General features: G+C 41.2%; 1 protein-coding gene across 1 annotated transcript in view; it reads left to right on the top strand.

Annotated features, from left to right (window-relative positions):
* LOC128694402 (uncharacterized) overlaps window positions 1-23,954 on the top strand; it is a 131,176-nt gene that overhangs the window by 68,582 nt on the left and 38,640 nt on the right. Inside the window, exon 11 of the mRNA XM_070097838.1 lies at window positions 1,474-2,725. Coding sequence (XP_069953939.1) covers window positions 1,474-2,725 — 1,252 coding nt within the window. The remainder of the gene's footprint in view (window positions 1-1,473; window positions 2,726-23,954) is intronic.

Here is a 23,954-nt window from a genome sequence, read left to right on the forward strand (position 1 = left end):
TATGATAGTGTAAACATGTTTTCAGACATACTACACCATGTAATACGCTTGTACTACGCCATGAGCTCAACTCACTCAGATAAGCCGTAAGCGGTAATTTTGGGCTTAAATATGAGAGAATGGGTCTATACTGTAAGGTTTCACTGTATAAAAAAAAACCTGTAGCACGCAGTGCATAATGAAAAAAACTGTGACTGTGTTATTGGTTTAAAACAGCAAATTTGCAGTGTATTTTTGTGTGGTTTTTATGGTTATATTCTCAGTTTTTGGTCTCGCTTGATAGAATGGAAGATATATTAAAGAAATAGAGATGATTTTGATTGGTTTCAGGACTAAGAGTAGCTTGAAATTGAGCTCAAAGTAGCAGAAATGTTGGATTTTTGCCGATAATACACAGTACACAAATGACATCATTTGTTCAATGTGTGTCCAACTGGCCAATCTAATATGTATTTAGAAATGCACTGACATTATTTATACAATATTTACAATAATGCAGTAGTCTGCATAACAGTAAATCTTGCATTTTTTGTGTGAATAAAAATTTAAAATGGAAAGCAAGAGAAATATAAGAGGGGCCTGGAGACACGACTGAGGAATAGAGGAAGTGTTTTTTAGCGCCAGGAATGTCTACATTGTTTATTCTGGACCCTATTTTGAAAATAGCAGTTTATGAATTTTGCGTGAATTTGGCCAAATTACCAATTTCTTACTACTTTATTGGGTAGTTGAAATAGGTAAATAGGCAGTTTCTTGTACTCAATTGATAGCATAGAAGGAATACTAGCAAAATTGCTGTGGGTTGGTCATTTGGAAAAATGCAGTTGGCCAAAACTAAGGTGCAAACTGGTTGATTAGGCCCTGATCCAACGCAAGGCCTGGTCAGACTGGGCCGTGGGGGCATTGACCCCCGAAACCCTCTCCAGGTATATGCCAGGTAGTTTGATTGCAAATTTTAACAAGAAATTGAAAACTGAGACACTTTTTAATACACTGAAGAAAGTCTTGGTATTAGGTCAGAATGTACACTACTTGTATATTTTTTTATTTTTTGGCCATAAATATTATACTTTATACAAGTATAATTATAATCCATAAATTATAATTTCTATAAAAACTATCTTAAATGAAACATGAACCAAAGCTCATAAATATTTTGATATTTTGTAATACAGTACAGTATATTTTAGACAATTATTCAACGAGCTTTCATTATGTCATCTCAAGACAAGTTAGTAAAATGTTTGGTGCCCTGCTCTCCTATATACATATCTTTAAGTTATCAGAGTCCACTAGACCCCTTTGTGAACCTGGATGAGTGTAGAAGTACAAATACAAGTTTATTTCCATATAATACAATGTTTATATAGAAATGGGTGATATTGGAGTGCATGCTAAAAGTTCATGGTTATCCAGAGCACTTCGGGCAAGCTTAAACCTATCTAGTAGTAATTTTACGTCATCTTTTTCCAGGAACTCACTGCAAAGACAAAAGCAGACTTTGATTCACCAACCTCACCTAGCAGACTAGCAACATGTAGTGGCCCTCAATCACTGCCCCCTCCTCCCCCTCCCCCACCCCCATCTACGGAGAAAGGTGTGGCTGATGCTTCACCCTCTGGTGCACCGTGTGTAGTCTCTAGTTCTACTGCTCTACTACTACAACAACAACATTCTGCATTGTCAGGGATGGGAGCACCTGCAGCACCTACTGCACCTCTGGCACACACTGCCCCACCATCCACTCTTCCTCTCTCCAGCATGCCTTCTCTACCTCCTATTACTTCCCCTTTGCTGGGCACTGGTTTACAACCACCTGTGGCACCATCTTCTCTTGCAGTAAGTGGATCACCACCACCCTCACCAGGAATGGGTGGCCCAACACTGCCAAAGCCTCCACCCCTACCACCACCATCCATTCCAGGAATAGGTGGGCCACCACCCCCACCACCCCCACCACCTATGCCAGGAATGTTTGGACCACCATTCATGCCAGTAATGGAAGGACCCCCTCTCCCACCCCCACCTCCACCCTTACCAGGAATGGGAGGACCACCACCACCAGGATTGAGTGGCCCACTGCCCCCTCCACCACCACCACTACCAGGAATGGGGGGCCCACCACCAGGAATGGGTGGATCACCTCCCCTACCACCACCACCAGGAATGGGTGGACCACCACCCCCCCCACCACCACCACCAGGAATGGGTGGACCACCACCTCCCCCACCACCACCACCAGGAATGGGTGGACCACCACCTCCCCGACCACCACCACCAGGAATGGGTGGACCACCACCTCCCCCACCACCACCACCAGGAATTGGTGGACCACCACCTCCCCCACCACCACCACCAGGAATGGGTGGACCACCACCTCCCCCACCACCACCACCAGGAATGAGTGGACCACCACCTCCCCCACCACCACTACCAGGAATGGGTGGACCACCACCTCCCCCGCCACCACTACCAGGAATGGGTGGACCACCACCTCCCCCACCACCACCACCAGGAATGGGTGGACCGCCACTCCCACCACCACCACCACCAGGAATGGGTGGACCACCCCCTCCACCTATGCCTGGTATGGGCCCCCCTCCACCTCCTTGGCCTCCTGGCATAAAAGGGCCACCACCACCTCCAGGAATTCCACCACCGCCAGGTGGACCCACACCTTTCCCAGCACCACCGCCAGGTGGCTGGAATGCTGCGCGGCCAGCTGGTAAGTGACTCCCACAGAAATGAGAGGTGGCATGTGCAGTTTTTGACATTTACTACAATATAACATTAACATGCTGTATATAATTTATGCACTGAAGGCTTGTAGCTATTGTTTAAATGTACAGTATTAACAAATAAGTCTCAGCAGACTTCAATGGTTTAAATTTTTTTTTCATAAAAATGTATAAATTTTAAAAATGTTTGAGTTGTTATATTTATAGTGTGTTATTATTTGTTACTAATATGTTCTTAATTTATCAGAACCAGTGCCATCCTAATCTATATGATTTTGTTCTTCAGCACTTTTCTTTTTATTCTTCCAATTCTGTCTGGGTTAACTTATGTACTGGTCAGAATGTATTGTTTTGTCCTAAATCATTACTGTACTTGTAAACTGCTCTCTCTCACTCTCTCTTTCATGACTGCATGAAAATTGCATGTTGTAATATACAGCTAATCTACATAATAAAGAATTGCATGTTTGTGTAAGACATTACTGTCTCAAGCAACATACAGAGAGCACTAAGGTATAAGGTGCATGGCACTAGATAATGTGTTTCCTATATTAACTGATAGACATTATAATTGCCTAAGAAGTGAAGACTTGAAGATTAACACCTTTGAAGGGTAAGTTTCTTACTGGCTCATGTTTTTAATGTAATTATGTAAATATATAAGAGTGTTCTGCTACACAAATATTTTTAATTTAGGTAATGGATATATTTAACTCATAGAAGCAGAAGTGGTCTTAGAGTATGTAGATGTGTCAATCCAGAATCGCATTCTAAGCCGTTTAGTTTTATTACTAGCACAACTTGTCCATTAACTGTGTTGTAAGATTAACATCTCCAAAATTTTTTTTAGACTAAAGTGCCACATACATAGGATCACCTGAATCTTCTAATTACAAGCAGTTTTTCTGCATTTGTATGAAATTTGTGATGAGATTATTGCAGTTTTTAATAAACTGACCATCATTATGATTCATTCAATGTATGTCTTATCAGACGTGCACATCATTATAATTCAAAGGCTCCTCAGAAGTGCAACATCACCACCCATCCTTCATAGTGCAGGTGCTGTACTTTCTGCCTCTGGGGCTCAAGTCCATTTAATCAGTATTTCTGAATACCTTTATAAATATTTTTGCCCTGCTCACACTCAACAGCACATCAAGCCATACAAACCACCGGTCTGCACTCACTCTGATCTAATATGTTCACACAAGCCTCTTGGATGCTCAACCTCTTACTGCTCAGAACAACCTTTACTGTCATCCCTTCCTAGGATGACCACATCCCTAGCCCTCCTTCCACCCAAGATTTATACACCCTTTTGATCATCCTTTCTTGCTCTGTTCACTGTTAAGTTCCCAAACCATCTTGACAACTCCTCCTCATCCCTTTGAATTATACCTTTGGTGACCTCACACTATCCAATTTCTACCCTCTAAATTCTGTCTTGTATTAACACCAATTGCTCTCAAATATGACATCTCTTCCTTTAGCAGTCTCCTCACTGCAAAGTTCAAATACCATGCCTCATGTGCACTTTTACTATGGTACATTACCCATTTTGCCACCATAAAGGCCATAACAGGGAAACCGGTTATTTTCATATAGTCGGACTTGAGTCCTGGAAATGGGAAGTACAATGCCTGCACTTTAAAGAAGGGGTTTGGGATATTGGCAGTTTGGAGGGATATGCTGTGTATCTTTATATGTGTATGCTTCTAAACTGTTGTATTCTGAGCACCTCTGCAAAAACAGTGATAATGTGCGAGTGTGGTGAAAGTGTTGAATGATGATGAAAGTATTTTCTTTTTGGGGATTTTCTTTCTTTTTTGAGTCACCCTGCCTCAGTGGGAGACGGCCGACTTGTTGAATTTTTTTTTTTTTTTTTTATAACAAGTCGGTCGTCTCCCACCGAGGCAGGGTGACCCAAAAAAGAAAGAAAATCCCCAAAAAGAAAATACTTTCATCATCATTCAACACTTTCACCACACTCGCACATTATCACTGCTTTTGCAGAGGTGCTCAGAATACAACAGTTTAGAAGCATATACGTATAAAGATACACAACATATCCCTCCAAACTGCCAATATCCCAAACCCCTCCTTTAAAGTGCAGGCATTGTACTTCCCATTTCCAGGACTCAAGTCCGACTATATGAAAATAACCGGTTTCCCTGAATCCCTTCACTAAATATTACCCTGTTCACACTCCAACAGATCGTCAGGTCCCAAGTATCATTCGTCTCCATTCACTCCTATCTAACACGCTCATGCACGCTTGCTGGAAGTCCAAGCCCCTCGCCCACAAAACCTCCTTTACCCCCTCTTTCCAACCCTTTCGAGGACGACCCCTACCCCTCTTTCCTTCCCCTATAGATTTATATGCTTTCCATGTCATTCTACTTTGATCCATTCTTTCTAAATGACCAAACCACCTCAACAACCCCTCTTCTGCCCTCTGACTAATCCTTTTATTAACTCCACACCTTCTCCTAATTTCCACACTCCGAATTTTCTGCATAATATTTACACCACACATTGCCCTTAGACAGGACATCTCCACTGCCTCCAACCGTCTCCTCGCTGCTGCATTTACCACCCAAGCTTCACATCCATATAAGAGTGTTGGTACTACTATACTTTCATACATTCCCTTCTTTGCCTCCATAGATAACGTTTTTTGACTCCACATATACCTCAACGCACCACTCACCTTATTTATATATATATATATATATATATATATATATATATATATATATATATATGGAAAGCATATAAATCTATAGGGGAAGGAAGGCGGGGTAGGGGTCGTCCTCGAAAGGGTTGGAGAGAGGGGGTAAAGGAGGTTTTGTGGGTAAGGGGCTTGGACTTCCAGCAAGCGTGCGTGAGCGTGTTAGATAGGAGTGAATGGAGACGAATGGTACTTGGGACCTGACGATCTGTTGGAGTGTGAGCAGGGTAATATTTAGTGAAGGGATTCAGGGAAACCGGTTATTTTCATATAGTCGGACTTGAGTCCTGGAAATGGGAAGTACAATGCCTGCACTTTAAAGGAGGGGTTTGGGATATTGGCAGTTTGGAGGGATATGTTGTGTATCTTTATATGTGTATGCTTCTAGACTGTTGTATTCTGAGCACCTCTGCAAAAACAGTGATAATGTGCGAGTGTGGTGAAAGTGTTGAATGATGATGAAAGTATTTTCTTTTTGGGGATTTTCTTTCTTTTTTTGGGTCACCCTGCCTCGGTGGGAGACGGCCGACTTGTTGAAAAAAAATATATATATATATATATATATATATATATATATATATTGGCAGTTTGGAGGGATATGTTGTGTATCTTTATATGTGTATGCTTCTAGACTGTTGTATTCTGAGCACCTCTGCAAAAACAGTGATAATATGCGAGTGTGGTGAAAGTGTTGAATGATGATGAAAGTATTTTCTTTTTGGGGATTTTCTTTCTTTTTTGGGTCACCCTGCCTCGGTGGGAGACGGCCGACTTGTTGAAAAAAAAAAAAAAAAATATATATATATATATATATATATATATATATATATACAGTGGACCCCCGGTTAACGATTTTAATCCGTGCAAGAGGGCTCATCGTTATGCGAAATAATCGTTATGCGAATCAATTTTCCCCATAAGAAATAATGGAAATAAAATTAATCCGTGCAAGACGCCCAAAAGTATGAAAAAAAATTTTTTTTACCACATGAAATGTTAATTTTAATACACACAAACTGAAAAAGGCATGCACAATTAAATGACACTTACTTTTATTGAAGATCTGGTGATGATTGATGGGATGGGAGGAGGGGAGAGCAATATCTTCTTACTGTTTAGAAGGGGAATCCCCTTCCATTAGGACTTGAGGTAGTAAGTCCTTTTCTGGGGTTACTTCCCTTCTTCTTTTAATGCCACTAGGGCCAGCTTCAGAGTCACTGGACTTCTTTCGCACAAGATATCTGTCCATAGTGGCCTGTACCTCTCGTTCCTTTATGACTTGCCTAAAGTGTTTCACAACATTGTCAGTGTAATAATCACCAGCACGGCTTGCAATAGCTGTGTGAGGGTGATTTTCATCCATGAAGGTTTGCACTTCAAGCCACTTAGCACAGATTTCCTTAATCTTTGAAGTAGGCAACTTCTTCAATTTCTCTCTCCCCTCCTCCGAAGCAATTTCCTCAGGTGTGGCCTCTTGCTGTTGAAGTTGATCTAGCAGCTCATCAGTGGTTAGTTCTTCATTGTCCTCCTCCACCAACTCTTCCACATCCTCCCCACTAACCTCCAACCCCAAGGACTTTCCCAATGCCACAATGGATTCCTCAACTGGCACAGGATTCTCAGGGTTAGCCTCAAACCCTTCAAAATCCCTTTTGTCTACACATTCTGGCCACAGTTTCTTCCAAGCAGAGTTCAAGGTCCTCTTTGTCACTTCCTCCCAAGCCTTACCTATAAGGTTTACACAATTGAGGATATTAAAGTGATCTCTCCAAAACTCTCTAGAGTCAGTTGAGTTTCTGAGGTCATTACAAAGCACCTTTCAAACAGAGCTTTTGTGTACAGTTTCTTGAAGTTGGAAATAACCTGCTGGTCCATGGGCTGCAGGAGAGGAGTGGTATTAGGAGGCAAAAACTTCACCTTAATGAAGCTCATGTCCCCATAAAGTCGCTCTGACACGTCTGTAGGATGACCAGGGGCATTGTCTAACACCAGGAGGCACTTAAGTTCTAATTTCTTTTCAGTTAGGTAATTTTTCACATTGGGGGCAAATGCATGGTGTAACCAGTTATAGAAAAATTCCCTAGTGACCCATGCCTTACTGTTTGCCCTCCACAGCACACACAAATTATCCTTGAGGACATTCTTTTGCCTGAACGCTCTGGGAGTTTCAGAGTGATACACTAATAAAGGCTTCACTTTGCAATCACCAGTAGCATTTGCACACATCAACAAAGTAAGCCTGTCTTTCATAGGCTTATGTCCTGGGAGTGCCTTTTCCTCCTGAGTAATGTAGGTCCTGCTTGGCATTTTCTTCCAGAACAGGCCTGTTTCATCACAATTAAACACTTGTTCAGGTTTCAGTCCTTCAGTTTCTATGTACTCCTTGAATTCCTGCACATATTTTTCAGCCGCTTTGTGGTCCGAACTGGCAGCCTCACCATGCCTTATCACACTATGGATGCCACTACGCTTCTTAAATCTCTCAAACCAACCTTTGCTGGCCTTAAATTCACTCACATCATCACTAGTTGCAGGCATTTTTTTAATTAAATCGTCATGCAACTTCCTAGCCTTTTCACATATGATCGCTTGAGAGACGCTATCTCCTGCTATCTGTTTTTCATTTATCCACACCAATAAGAGTCTCTCAACATCTTCCATCAATTGCGATCTTTGTTTCGAAAACACAGTTGAACCTTTGGCAAGAACAGCTTCCTTGATTGTCTTTCTGGTGCCCACAATAGTAGCGATGGTTGATTGGGGTTTCTTGTACAGCTTGACTAGGTCGGCTATACGCACTCCACTTTCATACTTATCAATTATCTCTTTCTTCATCTCTATAGTAATTCTTACCCTTTGAGGTGTAGGTGTGGAAAATTTTTTAATTTTCCGAAACTATAGTGCCTAATAGGTGTTTAATGTGTCTATATGGGTCAAAAATGTATTTGAAAATAAGAGTAGAACCAAGAGCTCCCTTTGCGCATGCGCGGATGTGCGGGGGGGACTGGCGGGTTTGTTTTGAAGGTGGAGAGGAAGCGGAAAAGGCATGGTACCACGAAATTGGCATTCACGGCGGCCTAAGGATTAATATAGGCCTCATTTCGTAATAGGAAGTGTCGTGACTGTTCCTAGTGGAGAGTGAGGGAACGTGATTTACGGGACCACGATAATAGTGGTAAAAGGTGATTACGGGTAGGACCGGGGGTGACTGACGCGTCGTCCTGGACTGAGCCCCGGGAAAATTACCCTTGGTTTAATCATCACTCATCGGTCTCAGATCTTAATGGAGTGATCTCTAATGTGTATAATAATTTGAGTCATTAAATCGACTTGTGAATTGTAATGTAATTAAGGATAATAACGCTAAGTTAAGAGAATATGTGAAGTGAAATAAGTCGTTTGCTCCGAGTGAACACGCTAGACCTCGTTGTTAACGAGACGAGGAAAGGGAAACTCCTTGAGTCACGACGTCTAAAGCAGGACAAACCAGCGGATACCTCGTCCTGCTGGAATGAGAATCGTGTCGGTGTAGCAGGACATCGAAAATGAGATGGTGAATCAAGAAATGAGGAATATCAATCACCCACAGTTAAGTAACCCTTCTAGTTATAGCAACCTTAGACTGGCCAGTGGTGGTATGTTATAATTAGATAGGTTATGAGTGATCCAGCTACATCAAGTGACCACCAGAGAACATCTGGTAAGTAGTGGGATTATGTACAAATGTTTTCCTTGACGGATGTATCCAGGTGTATCCTACCCCCCTCCCCTTCATTCAGCTAAACTAATATAATCTATACAGTCCACAATTAATTAGTAGCACCGTACTTGTGGGTGCTACCCAATCCATACTGGTCTCGGATAGATATGGATAAGATTGTGAGGTCGAGGGGACCACTTGGTGCGACCAGGGGTGGTTAAGTTTTCTCACATGTCTACACGGGGTGACTACGGTAAACAATATGATTGTCTCCCAATGAGATTACTGGTATGTATATAATGTTGAGGTACATACAGGTAAGCACCCTAGAAAATTTTCCATATCTGCCCGTTGGTCCTTCGAGAACCGGGTGCAATCAGTGAAAAAATTAATTGAATTAATTACTTAATAATTAAGTGACTGATTGAAGGAAGTGGGTGTAGGGTGCACAAGTTTAATCGATCGTGTGATGGATGACAATTAGCCCAATTAATTGCTAGCACATGTGTGGCTAGGATATACAAGAGTAAAGTGCAAGAATTACTCTTATAAGGCGCCTACTTAAGTTGTATAATCAGTGATTAATAATTCTCTAACCATGACTGGATCTAATGGAGTTAATGTGGCTGACAAGTCCGTGAATTTTAGAGTAATGAAAGCATCATTACAGGCTATTAAAAGCCATGTGACGAAGGCATTTGATTTAGTGAATCAAAGAACCGTGAACCCTAATGAATTAAAGTTATATTTAGATGCTTTAGAGAGTAGATTTGATTGGTACAAATTGTGGTTTAAAGACTGTGAAAGAGATCTGCTAGAGAATTGTACAGATGGAATGGAAATGAATGTTTTAATTAATCAACATTACGAATTGGAAGAAAAACTGTCTTGTAAAAGTAAGGCTTTGAATAAATTAAAGGGTGTAAGCCAGGCAGTTGATCAACCTATTAATGCAAAGGGTGTGTTTGCCAAAACCTCCATAGTACGGTCTGGAGGAAATCAGACTAGGTCGGCAGGAATTAATTGTTCAATTGCAGACCAGTCAGCCAAACAGTTCTAAGGATATAACACATAATGACTCTGAAGTATCTGTCAAGTCTCAAAAGGGAAAAATAATCCCAGTGGTAATAATCATAGTTAAGAGTTAAATAGGCACATATCAAGTCAGGAATCAGTAATAGTGGTTCCTCACATCAAGGTAAGAGGAATAAGTACTTCAGTAAGTGTAACCCAGTTAATAAGAGGTCAGGCAAGGAAAAGAGAGACTGCCTCTTCTGCCAGGGTACTCATTTCACTAAAAATTGTAATGCCTGTAATTCATGGGATATTAAAGTGGAAAGAATGAAAGAACTTGACAGATTTATCAGATGTCTAGACAATCATAACGTAAAGGATTGTCATACCAAATTGAACAGTTGCTATCAATGCAACAAGGGAAAGCACCATACAGTTATGTGCAGGGTTGTATGTGATTCTTATAATAATGGTGACAATAATGATAATGTTAATAACCCTGACACTACAGTGACTGATGTAAAGGTTGCAGCTAATGGCAATAATGATGGCCTAGCTGAGGTAGCCTTGCCGGTGTTGGATGTAAAAATTCAGGATAAAGGGCATAAATCCAAAACCATACGGCGTCACTCTCCTCAACACTGGTACGGGCCATGTAATATATGGCAGACTACCGCCTAGTAATAATGACTAGAGGAAGTAGTGAATACGGTCACGGTGTCTTACTCATGAAAGGTCAACCCAGTACAAGTATTCTTCTATCGAGAATGATGTTGAACCAGTCTAATTTGTGGGAGCTGGACAGCATAGGGATTAATGTAAATGAGGAAAGTCCAAATGATTCCTTTACTCAGGAACAATACCTGAAGGATGTTAAATGTGAATCTGGACATTACTGGGTGCGACTTCCGTGGAAGCTTGACCGTCCAGAATTACCTACTAATTATAGGATGGCGTATGGACAGTTAAAGGACCCAGCTCTGCGAACTGAGCAAGACACCAAAATTGTTGACTGCTTATAATGATATAATTAATAAGCAGTTAAATAATAAATTGTTCTTACTTCAGGCGACGATAAATGCACACCTTAAGTGCACAGGCGGTCCACTGAGCGAAGTAATTGGGTAAATAATCTTATGTGGACAATTTCCGGGTGTGACGTCAACTGAAGAGGAACTAATGAGGATATGTGAAGGGGTTAATGAAATAATGAAGAAATGTGCTGGGACTGACTTGGGATACTGAGAGACTTGTTATTGTTAAAGTCTCAAAATTCCAGTATGCCCAATAAATTAATCCAGGGAGCATAGGCTTATGCCCCTGAGAGAATGGAACACTAATTAGTCCATTTTGAGGGATCAATAAATATAGATGGCCATGGAGTTGGTGCCTGTATGCAGTAATGTGCTGGGGCTGACTTGGGATACTGAGAGACTTGTTATTGGTAAAGTCTCAAAATTCCAGTATGCCCAATAACTTAATCCAGGGAGCATAGGCTTATGCCCCTGAGAGAATGGAACACTAATTAGTCCATTTTGAGGGTTCAATAAATATGGATGGCCATGGAGTTGGTGCCTATATGCAGTAATGTGCTGGGGCTGACTTGGGATACTGAGAGACTTGTTATTGGTAAAGTCTCAAAATTCCAGTATGCCCAATAACTTAATCCAGGGAGCATAGGCTTATGCCCCTGAGAGAATGGAACACCAATTAGTCCATTTTGAGAGTTCAATAAATATGGGTGGCCAGTGAAGATGGAAAAAATTGTACTCCACATTATGTAAGTCGTCTAGCAACGACCTCCGCCCGGCCGCAGTGTGGAAAATTTTTTAATTTTCCGAAACTATAGTGCCTAATAGGTGTTTAATGTGTCTATATGGGTCAAAAATGTATTTGAAAATAAGAGTAGAACCAAGAGCTCCCTTTGCGCATGCGCGGATGTGCGGGGGGGACTGGCGGGTTTGTTTTGAAGGTGGAGAGGAAGCGGAAAAGGCATGGTACCACGAAATTGGCATTCACGGCGGCCTAAGGATTAATATAGGCCTCATTTCGTAATAGGAAGTGTCGTGACTGTTCCTAGTGGAGAGTGAGGGAACGTGATTTACGGGACCACGATAATAGTGGTAAAAGGTGATTACGGGTAGGACCGGGGGTGACTGACGCGTCGTCCTGGACTGAGCCCCGGGAAAATTACCCTTGGTTTAATCATCACTCATCGGTCTCAGATCTTAATGGAGTGATCTCTAATGTGTATAATAATTTGAGTCATTAAATCGTCTTGTGAATTGTAATGTAATTAAGGATAATAACGCTAAGTTAAGAGAATATGTGAAGTGAAATAAGTCGTTTGCTCCGAGTGAACACGCTAGACCTCGTTGTTAACGAGACGAGGAAAGGGAAACTCCTTGAGTCACGACGTCTAAAGCAGGACAAACCAGCGGATACCTCGTCCTGCTGGAATGAGAATCGTGTCGGTGTAGCAGGACATCGAAAATGAGATGGTGAATCAAGAAATGAGGAATATCAATCACCCACAGTTAAGTAACCCTTCTAGTTATAGCAACCTTAGACTGGCCAGTGGTGGTATGTTATAATTAGATAGGTTATGAGTGATCCAGCTACATCAAGTGACCACCAGAGAACATCTGGTAAGTAGTGGGATTATGTACAAATGTTTTCCTTGACGGATGTATCCAGGTGTATCCTACCCCCCTCCCCTTCATTCAGCTAAACTAATATAATCTATACAGTCCACAATTAATTAGTAGCACCGTACTTGTGGGTGCTACCCAATCCATACTGGTCTCGGATAGATATGGATAAGATTGTGAGGTCGAGGGGACCACTTGGTGCGACCAGGGGTGGTTAAGTTTTCTCACATGTCTACACGGGGTGACTACGGTAAACAATATGATTGTCTCCCAATGAGATTACTGGTATGTATATAATGTTGAGGTACATACAGGTAAGCACCCTAGAAAATTTTCCATAGTAGGGTTGGCACTAGAAGCTTTCTTGGGGCCCATGGTCACTTATTTTCCAGAAACAGCACCGAAAATACTGTAATAATACGAAATATTCCGAGTGTATGCTTGGATGTTACCGCGGAGGCTGGCTGGTAAACAATGGGACGGAGCGGCACATGTGAGGCTGGCTGAGGGCACATTGGACGCGTCTCGGACGAAAATCGGTATGCGGGTTTTTAATCGGTATGCGGGGCAAAAATTTTCCGATAAAAGTAATCGTTATGCGGAAAAATCGCTATGCGATGCCATCGTTATGCGGGGGTCCACTGTATATATATTTTATTGTAGGTAGTAGGTTGGTAGACAGCATCCGCCCAGGGAGGTACTACCGTCCTGCCAAGCGAGTGTTAAATGAAAGCCTGTAATTGTTTTACATGATGGTAGGATTGCTGGTGTCTTTTGTCTGTCATAAATATGCAAGATTACAGGTACGTCTTGCTACTTCTACTTACACTTAGGTCACACTACACATACGTGTACAAGCATATATATATACACACCCCTCTGGGTTTTCTGCTATTTTTCTTTCTAGTTCTTGTTCTTGTTTATTTAATCTTATCTCCATGGGGAAGTGGAACAGAATTCTTCCTCCTTAAGCCATGCGTGTTGCAAGAGGCGACTAAAATGCCGGGAGCAAGGGGCTAGTAACCCCTTCTCCTGTATATATTACTAAATGTAAAAAGAGAAACTTAATTTTTTTCTTTTTGGGCCACCCTGCCTGGGTGGGATACGGCCGGTTTGTTGAAAAAAAAAATATATATATATAATTTTTTTTTAACAAGTTGGCCATCTCCCACTGAGGTAGGGTAACCCAAAAAGAAAATACTTTAATCATTCAACACTTTCACCTCACTCGTACATAATCACTGTTTTTGCAGAGGTGCCCAGAACACTACAGTTTAGAAGCATATATGTATAAAGATATACGTACAACATATCCCTCCAGACTGCCAATATCCCAAACCCCTCCTTTAAAGTGCAGCCATTGTACTTCCCATTTCCAGTACTCAAGTCCAACTATTTAAAAATAACCAGCTTCCCCAAATCCCTTCACTAAATATTACTCTGCTTACATTCCAACAGCTCGTCAGGTCCCAAATACCATTCGTTTCCATTCACTCCTATCTAACACGCTCACGCAGGCTAGCTGAAAGTCCAAGCCCCCTCACCCACAAAACATCCTTTACCCCCCTCCCTCCAGCCTTTTCGAGGATGACCCCTACCCCGCCTTCCTTTCCCTACAGATTTATACGCTTTCCATGTCATTCTACTTTGATCCATTCTCTGCAAATGACCAAACCACCTCAACAACCCCTCTTCAGCCCTCTGACTAATACTTTTATTAACTCCACACCTTCTCCTAATTTCCACACTCTGGATTCTCTGCATAATATTTACACCACACATTGTCCTTAGACAGGACATCTCTGGGAGTGTGTGTCTACCCACAGATATTTAAATATGTTCATTTCCTCCATGCTCCTTCCTTTCCTCCAGTCCTATTTTCAATCTTGAGTTGTTTAAATTTTGTTGCTCTCATCACCTTGCTCTTTTTTTTTTTTTTTTTACTTTTGTTTTTAATCTCTGTCTGTCTGTCTGTGTGTGTCTGTGTGTGTCTGTCTGTGTCTGTCTGTGTCTGTCTGTCTCTGTCTCTATCTCTCTCTCTCTCTCTGTCTCTATCTCTCTCTGTCTCTCTCTGTCTCTCTCTGTCTCTCTGTCTCTCTCTGTCTCTCTGTCTCTGTCTCTCTCTGTCTCTCTCTGTCTCTCTCTCTGTCTCTCTCTGTCTCTCTGTCTGTCTCTCTGTCTCTGTCTCTCTCTGTCTCTCTCTGTCTCTCTCTGTCTCTGTCTCTCTCTGTCTCTCTCTGTCTCTGTCTCTCTGTCTCTCTCTGTCTGTCTGTCTCTCTCTCTCTCTCTGTCTCTCAACAAGTTGGCCGTCTCCCACCAAGGCAGGGTGACCCAAAAAGAAATATAATCTCCAAAAAGAAAATCTTTCATCATTCAACACTTTCACCTCACTCATACATAATCACTATCTTTGCATAAGCGCTCAGATACAACAGTTTAGAAGTCCCTCCAAACTGTCAATATCCCAAACCCCTCCTTTAAAGTGCAGGCATTGTACTTCCCATTTCCAGGACTGAAGTCCGGCTAACTGGTTTTCCTAAATTCCTTCGCTAAATATAACCCTGATCACACTCCAACAGCTCGTCAAGTCCCATAAACCATTCGTCTCCATTCACTCCTATTTAACATGCTCACACACGCTTGCTGGAAGTCCAAGCCCCTTGCCAACAAAAACCTTCTTTGCCCCCTCCCTCCAGCCTTTTTCAGGACGACCCCTACCTCTCCTTCCTTCCCATACAGATTTATAAGCTCTCCAAATCACTCTTTTACATGTGTACTCTCAAATTCATCTGCCCTCCTTAGCAACTTCTGTTCAGAATCTCCTAAATTAACCATCATCAGCAAAGAAATGTGGCAATTACGTACTTTGTATTAGATCCAATATCTTTTAATCTTGCACCTTTTCCCAACACCAAAACCTTGTTATTGTGGTTTTATACAAGCCTCCAGATGCAACTTCCCAACAGTTTCCAGGAACACCTTTTGAAAATTGACCACTGTCTGGAAAATCTTCCAGCTCCTACCCCAAGCATCTTGGTGCTGGGAGATTTCAGCTTAAGACATCTAAAATGGAGGAGTGTAACAAATAATGTTTTAGCAGAGATAACCTTTGTTGGCAGCTCAGATGAAAACTCTAACACATATGAACTACTAAATCTCTGCACCAAATTCAGCTTAAACCAGAAAATAATAGAGCCAACAATTGGAGAATACACTGGACCTCATCTTCACTAACAATGATGATCTGATATGAAATATAACCGTATCAAAGACAATACACTCAGATCATAACATAACAGGTACAGACATGTATGTGTAGGGTTCCTGACCAGCCAAATGTGATCATCTTTGAGGGTGCCTTCACCAGATTCAACTTCAGTAACAAAAACATACAGGGGGATCAGGTCAGCCATGTCCTAAATGAAACAAGCTGAGAAGATATCCTAAACAACATGGATCCGAACCTCTGCCTAGAAAGAGTTAACTTTAACTTGAGGTATGCTTAAGGCATATTCCTTTAAGAAAAAGGAAGAGAAGATATAAACCAGACAGAGAGACCCTTCCTATACAGGCAAAGGCAAAGAATCAGAACTGCTAAAAGGGGCCAGTATATCTGACATACAAAGGGAGGCACTGGGCAAAGAAATAGCAAATATTGAACTTAAGATTAAGGAATCATACAGGAGACAAACTCAGGAAGAACTGAAAGCCATATATGAAATTGAAAGAAACCCAGAATATTTCTTTTCCTGTGCAATATCTAAGGCAAAAACAGCATCCAGTAGTGGACCCCTGCTTAGATGAGATGGGACTTGCACAGATGACATCAGGGAAATGAGTAAGATGCTAAAGTCTCATTATGACTGTTTAGTGAGCTGCTAACCAGACTAAGAGTTGATACCCTGAATGAATTTTTTATGACCAAGACTCAGAATTTGGTCAATTCAAACATTTTTTTTTTTCAACAAACTCGCCGTATCCCACCAAGGCAGGTGGCCCAAAAAGAAAAACGAAAGTTTCTCTTTTTAAATTTAGTAATTTATACGGGAGAAGGGGTTACTAGCCCCTTGCTCCCAGCATTTTAGTTGCCTCTTACAACACACATGGCTTACGGAGGAAGAATTCTGTTCCACTTCCCCATGGAGATAAGAGGAAATAAACAAGAACAAGAACTAGAAAGAAAATAGAAGAAAACCCAGAGGGGTGTGTATATATATGCTTGTACATGTATGTGTAGTGTGACCTAAGTGTAAGCAGAAGTAGCAAGACGTACCTGAAATCTTGCATGTTTATGAGACAGAAAAAAAGGACACCAGCAATCCTACCATCATGTAAAACAATTACAGGCTTTCATTTTACTCACTTGGCAGGATGGTAGTACCTCCCTGGGCAGTTGCTGTCTACCAACCTACTACCTTTACAATTCAAACATCTTTATAAATAATAGAAGTCCTCAGGTTGTTCTTCAACTCTATATATCCTTGGTTAGGACTCACTTAGACTATGCTGCTTAGTTCTGGTCACCGTATTACAGAATGGATATTATTTTTTTTTTTTTTTTTTTTTTTTTTTCAACAAGTCGGCCGTCTCCCACCGAGGCAGGGTGACCCAAAAAAGAAAGAAAATCCCCAAAATGGATATTAATGCTCTGGAAAACGCACAGAGGAGGATGACAAAGATGATCCCATGTATCGGAAATCTTCCCTATGAGGATAGACTGAGGGCCCTGAATCTGCACTCTCTCGAAAGGCGTAGGATTAGGGGGGATATGATCGAGGTGTATAAATGGAAAACAGGAATAAATAAAGGGGATGTAAATAGCGTGCTGAAAATTTCCAGCCAAGACAGGACTCGCAGCAATGGTGTCAAGTTGGAAAAATTCAGATGCAGGAAGGATATAGGAAAGCACTGGTTTGGTAATAGAGTTGTGGATGAGTGGAGCAAACTCCCGAGTACAGTTTATTATTATTATTATTATTAACACTGGCCGATTCCCACCAAGGCAGGGTGGCCCGAAAAAGAAAAACTTTCACCATCATTCACTCCATCACTGTCTTGCCAGAAGGGTGCTTTACACTACAGTTTTTAAACTGCAACATTAACACCCCTCCTTCAGAGTGCAGGCACTGTACTTCCCATCTCCAGGACTCAAGTCCGGCCTACCGGTTTCCCTGAATCCCTTCATAAATGTTACTTTACTCACATTCCAACAGCACGTCAAGTATTAAAAACCATTTGTCTCCATTCACTCCTATCAAACACGCTCACGCATGCCTGCTGGAAGTCCAAGCCCCTCGCACACAAAACCTCCTTTACCCCATCCCTCCAACCTTTCCTAGGCCAACCCCTACCCCACCTTCCTTCCACTACAGACTGATACACTCTTGAAGTCATTCTGTTTCGCTCCATTCTCTCTACATGTCCGAACCACCTCAACAACCCTTCCTCAGCCCTCTGGACAACAGTTTTGGTAATCCCGCACCTCCTCCTAACTTCCAAACTACGAATTCTCTGCATTATATTCACACCACACATTGCCTTTAGACATGACATCTCCACTGCCTCCAGCCTTCTCCTCGCTGCAACATTCATCAGCCATGCTTCACACCCATATAAGAGCGTTGGTAAAACTATACTCTCATACATTCCCCTCTTTGCCTCCAAGGACAAAGTTCTGTCTCCACAGACTCCTAAGTGCACCGCTCACTCTTTTCCCCTCATCAATTCTATGATTCACCTCATCTTTCATAGACCCATAGACACGTCCACTCCCAAATATCTGAATACATTCACCTCCTCCATACTCTCTCCCTCCAATCTGATATCCAATCTTTCATCACCTAATCTTTTTGTTATCCTCATAACCTTACTCTTTCCTGTATTCACTTTTAATTTTCTTCTTTTGCATACCCTACCAAATTCATCCACCAACCTCTGCAACTTCACTTCAGAATCTCCCAAGAGCACAGTGTCATCAGCAAAGAGCAACTGTGACAACTCCCACTTTGTGTGATTCTTTATCTTTTAACTCCACGCCTCTTGCCAAGACCCTCGCATTTACTTCTCTTACAACCCCATCTACAAATATATTAAACAACCATGGTGACATCACACATCCTTGTCTAAGGCCTACTTTTACTGGGAAATAATCTCCCTCTTTCCTACATGCTCTAACTTGAGCCTCACTATCCTCGTAAAAACTCTTCGCTGCTATAAGTAACCTACTTCCTACACCATACACCTGCAACATCTGCCACATTGCCCCCCTATCCACCCTGTCATACGCCTTTTCCAAATCTATAAATGCCACAAAAACCTCTTTAGCCTTATCTAAATACTGTTCACTTATATGTTTCAATGTAAACACCTGGTCCACATATCCCCTACCTTTCCTAAAGCCTCCTTGTTCATCTGCTATCCTATTCTCCGTCTTATTCTTAATGCTTTCAATAATAACTCTACCATACACTTTACCAGGTATACTCAACAGACTTATCCCCCTATAATTTTTGCACTCTCTTTTGTCCCCTTTGCCTTTATACAAAGGAACTATGCATGCTCTCTGCCAATCCCTAGGTACCTTACCCTCTTCCATACCGAGTAACCGAGTACAGTTATTCAGGCTAAAACGTTGTGTAGTTTTAAAAATAGGTTAGATAAATACATGAGTGGGTGTGGGTGGGTGTGAGTTGGACCTGACTAGCTTGTGCTGCTGGGTCTGGTGCAGTGATCCATCTTTGAGTGGAGATGACCAGACTGGGTGGGTCATTGGGCTAATCCGGGGGGGGAACATGGACCTGCTCCACATGGGTCAGTAGACCTGTTGCAGTGTTCCTTCTTTCTTATGTTCTTATCTCTGATATTATCCTAACACCACATGACTTTGAAAAAGAAATAAATGACATGCCCATGCACTCTGCCCATGGCCCAGACTTGTGGAACTGTGTTCATGAACTGCAAGAAGCCCCTGTCACATGCCTTCAGCATTCTATGGAGAGGAAGCATTGACATAGGGGGTCATCCCACAGTCACTTAAAACAACAGACATAGCCCCACTCCACAAAGGGGGCAGTAAAGCAATAGCAAAGAATTACAGACCTATAGCTCTAATGTCCCATATTATAAAAAATTTTGAAAGGGTTCTAAGAAGCAAGATTGCCACCCATCTAGATACCCATCAGTTACACAACCCAGGGGAACATGGGTTTAAAGCAGGCCGCTCCTGCCTGTCCCAACTATTGGATCACTATAACAAGGTCTTGGATGCTCTAGAGGGCAAACAAAATGCAAATAGTATAATATATACAGACTTTGTGAAAGTCTTCAGCAAGTGCGACCATGGTGTAATAGCACGAAAAATGCATGATAAAGGAATAACAGGAAAAGTTGAAAGATGGATCTATAACTTCCTGACACATACAACACAGAGTAATAGTAAACAGAGTAAAGTCTGAGGCGGCTAGTAAAAAGCTGTTCCACAAGGCACAGTACTCGTCCCCATCCTGTTCCTCATCCTCATATCTGACATAGACAGAGATGTAAGCTGCAGCATCATGTCTTCCTTTGCAGATGACACCCAAGTTTGCATGACAGTGTCCTCCATTGAAGACTGCAAGACTCCAAGTGAACATCAACCACATCTTTAATATCGGAGTATAAAATAAATTCCAACCACACAATAGAGTGGAAAACTAATGTGAAGGACCTGGGAGTGATAATGTCAGAGGATCTCTCATTCAAAGATCACAACAATGTATCTACCACATCTACTAGAAAAATGATAAGATGGATAATGAGAACCTTCAAAACTAGGGATGCCAAACCCATGATGATTCTCTTCAAATCGCTTGTTCTCTTAAGGCTTGAATATTGCTGTACACTAATGGTGCCTTTCAAGGCAGGTGAAATTGCTGACCTGAAGAATGTACAGAGAACCTTCACAGCACACATAAGTACAATAAAGCTCCTAAATTACTGGAATGGTTGAGGTCCCTTGGTTTGTATTCCCTGGAATGCAGGCCAGAAAGATACTACTTGATAAGATAGACTTGGAAAATCCTAGAGGGATTAGTCCCAAATTTACACACGAAAATCACTCCCTATGAAAGCAAAAGACATGGCAGATGGTGCAACATCCCCACAATGAGAAGCAGGGGCACTAAGAGACAGCACAATAAGTGTCTGGGGGCCCAAGACTGACTGTTCAACTGCCTCCCAACATACATAAGACCCCTGGCTGTCTTCAAGAAGACACTATACAGGCACCTGAAGTCGGTACCTGACCAGCAGGGCTGTGGTTAGTATGTCAGTTTGTGTGCGGCCAGCAGTAATAACCTGGTTGATCAGGCCCTAATCCACCATGAGGCCTGGTCACAGACCGGGCTGTGGGGGTGTTCATCCCCAAAACCCTCTTCAGGTATACACTAGCATTCTCTTCTTTTACAGCCTCAGTCTTAAACAATGCTGGTGATATCACACATTGCTGTCTAATGCCTACTTATTCACAGAAATAGCTTCCCTCCCCCCTTTCCTTCTATCAGTCACTAATCCTCTGTTAAACTATTACTTTTTTTCCAGAATCCATGAATGTGATAAGTTGTTTACCTTTATGAAAGTATTATTTATCAGAGAATTATGGTCTTTGTCATGGCAATGCTGAGTGAGCTTTGGCTGACTCTGGATGGCTATAACATGCAGTGACTAAACTAAACAATAGTGTGTGCATTCACTGTGCTCTCCTGTTTGTTTGCACTTGCCTAACTTACCATGCACTTGTGTGCTTCAGTGTAAACACTTGGTCTACACATCACCTACCCTTCCTGTATCTTCTTCCTTCAGTCTTGTTCATGTTATTTTGACTAAATTTGATATGGTGTTTGTATGTTCATTCCCTAAGTGGCATTGCCTTAGAGATGACACATCTTGGTAAATTCCTAAATTTTTTCCTCTCATTTTGATATGAAACCTTAAATGATAAATGTTCACCCATATGGCATCAAATCACACACAAGTTCATCACTGGAGTGTCAATTTAATCCAGACATACTGAGATTGAATGAATGATGGTGAATGTGTTTTCTTTGTGTCATTCTGCCTTGGCAGAAGATGGCCAGTAATACAAATTTAAAAGGTTAAAATTTTGGCTATGATAAGTCAGCATTTGATTTGTGAATTTAAGTAGCCAGTACATAATTTTTTATATTTGTGGAAAGAAGGTTAAACGTAAAATTATCTTCCCTTAACCATTACTGGTAGTAATGGTTATCATTTATGGCTTAGCCTTATTTTGTAGGGGTTACACTCAAAATAAATTATATTTTAATTAATATTATTATTATTATTATTAAACACATACAGGTTATAGACCTAGTAGTAATATGTTGCTGGTAATCTCATCACAAAAGTGTGTTGGTACCATGTGTTTGTTGAGTCACTCCCTAGACTTTGCCAGGTAGCATATTCCTGATGTCACGGCTTACATGGTCAGACAACCTAACTGTATTTTCTTGTGGTTTATACAGAAATGTAGCTTCTGATGGTAGAATCTTTGACTGTATATTTCATTGTCTAATTGGCTAAATTCATGGTGCTTTCTTGTTGGCTGTCTGTGAATGTTATTACTGAGGAGAATGTTAATCTCCCTTGAAACTTAATTTACATAAATCCTCATAAGACAGGGTTTCTTGGAATTATGGAAGGTAGAGGTGCTGGCACATGTTTGACTAATGTGGCTGAGAGAATAAATGCATGTGCATATATGTTTTTGTTCATCTGACAGTCAACAACGAGACATCATGGCTCTTTTTAATATGAAGTTATATTTTTAACCTAAGGCATAATTAACATTCCTTGAACACTAACTTTCCAAAAGATCTGATACTGTGACCTCTTTGGGATATGCTATGGATCTTTTTAGTGTCCCAGGACATAGTGCACTCACCTAGTACTTTCTTGTCTGCTTGCTCCTGCCTGTGTGTGCTTGTGTGTCCTTGGCCACATCTGTATCGTGCTCCCTATGGTGGTGGCACTGCTCCCGGAACCTCTGCTCCTTGGTGCTGGCCGCTCAAGTTGTGCCAGGTCAGTACTTCATATACTACCTAATCTGTATTTACTTCAAATGACCTTTGCATTTGGGTCTCAATTTACTTTACCCCTGGTGAGGTACTCTCGGGTTTGGATCGTGCAATAGAATTGTGATGAACCTCTCATTCACTTCAGTGATTGTTATACTTTATTTGTTCATCAGTATCAACAGTAAATTCTAATTAGAATGATTATATTTTAATATTTGCCCTCATTGGGAGCATACCAGGGTATAATGGATGAAGACTATTTCTAGAAGTATACCTCTATAAGGTTAAATTAAACTTTGCAAATATTATTATTATTATTATTATTATTATTATTATTATTATTATTATTATTATTATTATTATTATTATTATTATTATTATTATTATTATTATTATTATTATTATTATTATTATTATTATTATTATTATTGGTAACTGCTAAATTCATTAGTCATACAGAGTCTGGGAAGTGGGAGGTAATCACACTTGATCCAAGGAAAGGGTAGTTCCAATTCCTTGAGTGGAAGCCTTTCACCGACATCTTTGAAAGATGCTTTAATGTCAAGGTTGATTAACATTGCAGACAATATATATTCAAGACAATGTCCTTCCAAGGAAGGGGGCTGCCTTGATGCTAGTGAAGTTCTCTTCATCTGAAAAATTGGAGTTTTCCTTCCCTTCTCCTTGGATCAAATCTGGTGACCTTACATTCCCAAGACACTGTAGGGCTCCAATTGGTTTAGGGTTCACTTATGAATATAATAATGAGAACTTTTAATAGTTTTTATAATAATTACAAGTATAATGCTGTGCACAGCAGGTACAGTGTTGTGCACAGGTATAGGTTTATACAGAGCAAGTACAGTGCTGTACAATGAAATGAGTTAAAACACTACTGAGAAGTATTGATATTTCCAAAGGCAGGGGTTAAATATTATACGTAGTTACTAAGTGAATTTAGTGCTCGGTTTTTAGCAGGCTTCTTTGCCTTGAGGATTCGGCTGTGCACACTGAAGGATATGTGGCTTCTCCGCCTCAGTTCCT

Source organism: Cherax quadricarinatus, chromosome 60 (assembly GCF_038502225.1).
Source record: "Cherax quadricarinatus isolate ZL_2023a chromosome 60, ASM3850222v1, whole genome shotgun sequence".
In the NCBI taxonomy this organism is placed as follows: Eukaryota; Metazoa; Arthropoda; class Malacostraca; order Decapoda; family Parastacidae; genus Cherax; species Cherax quadricarinatus.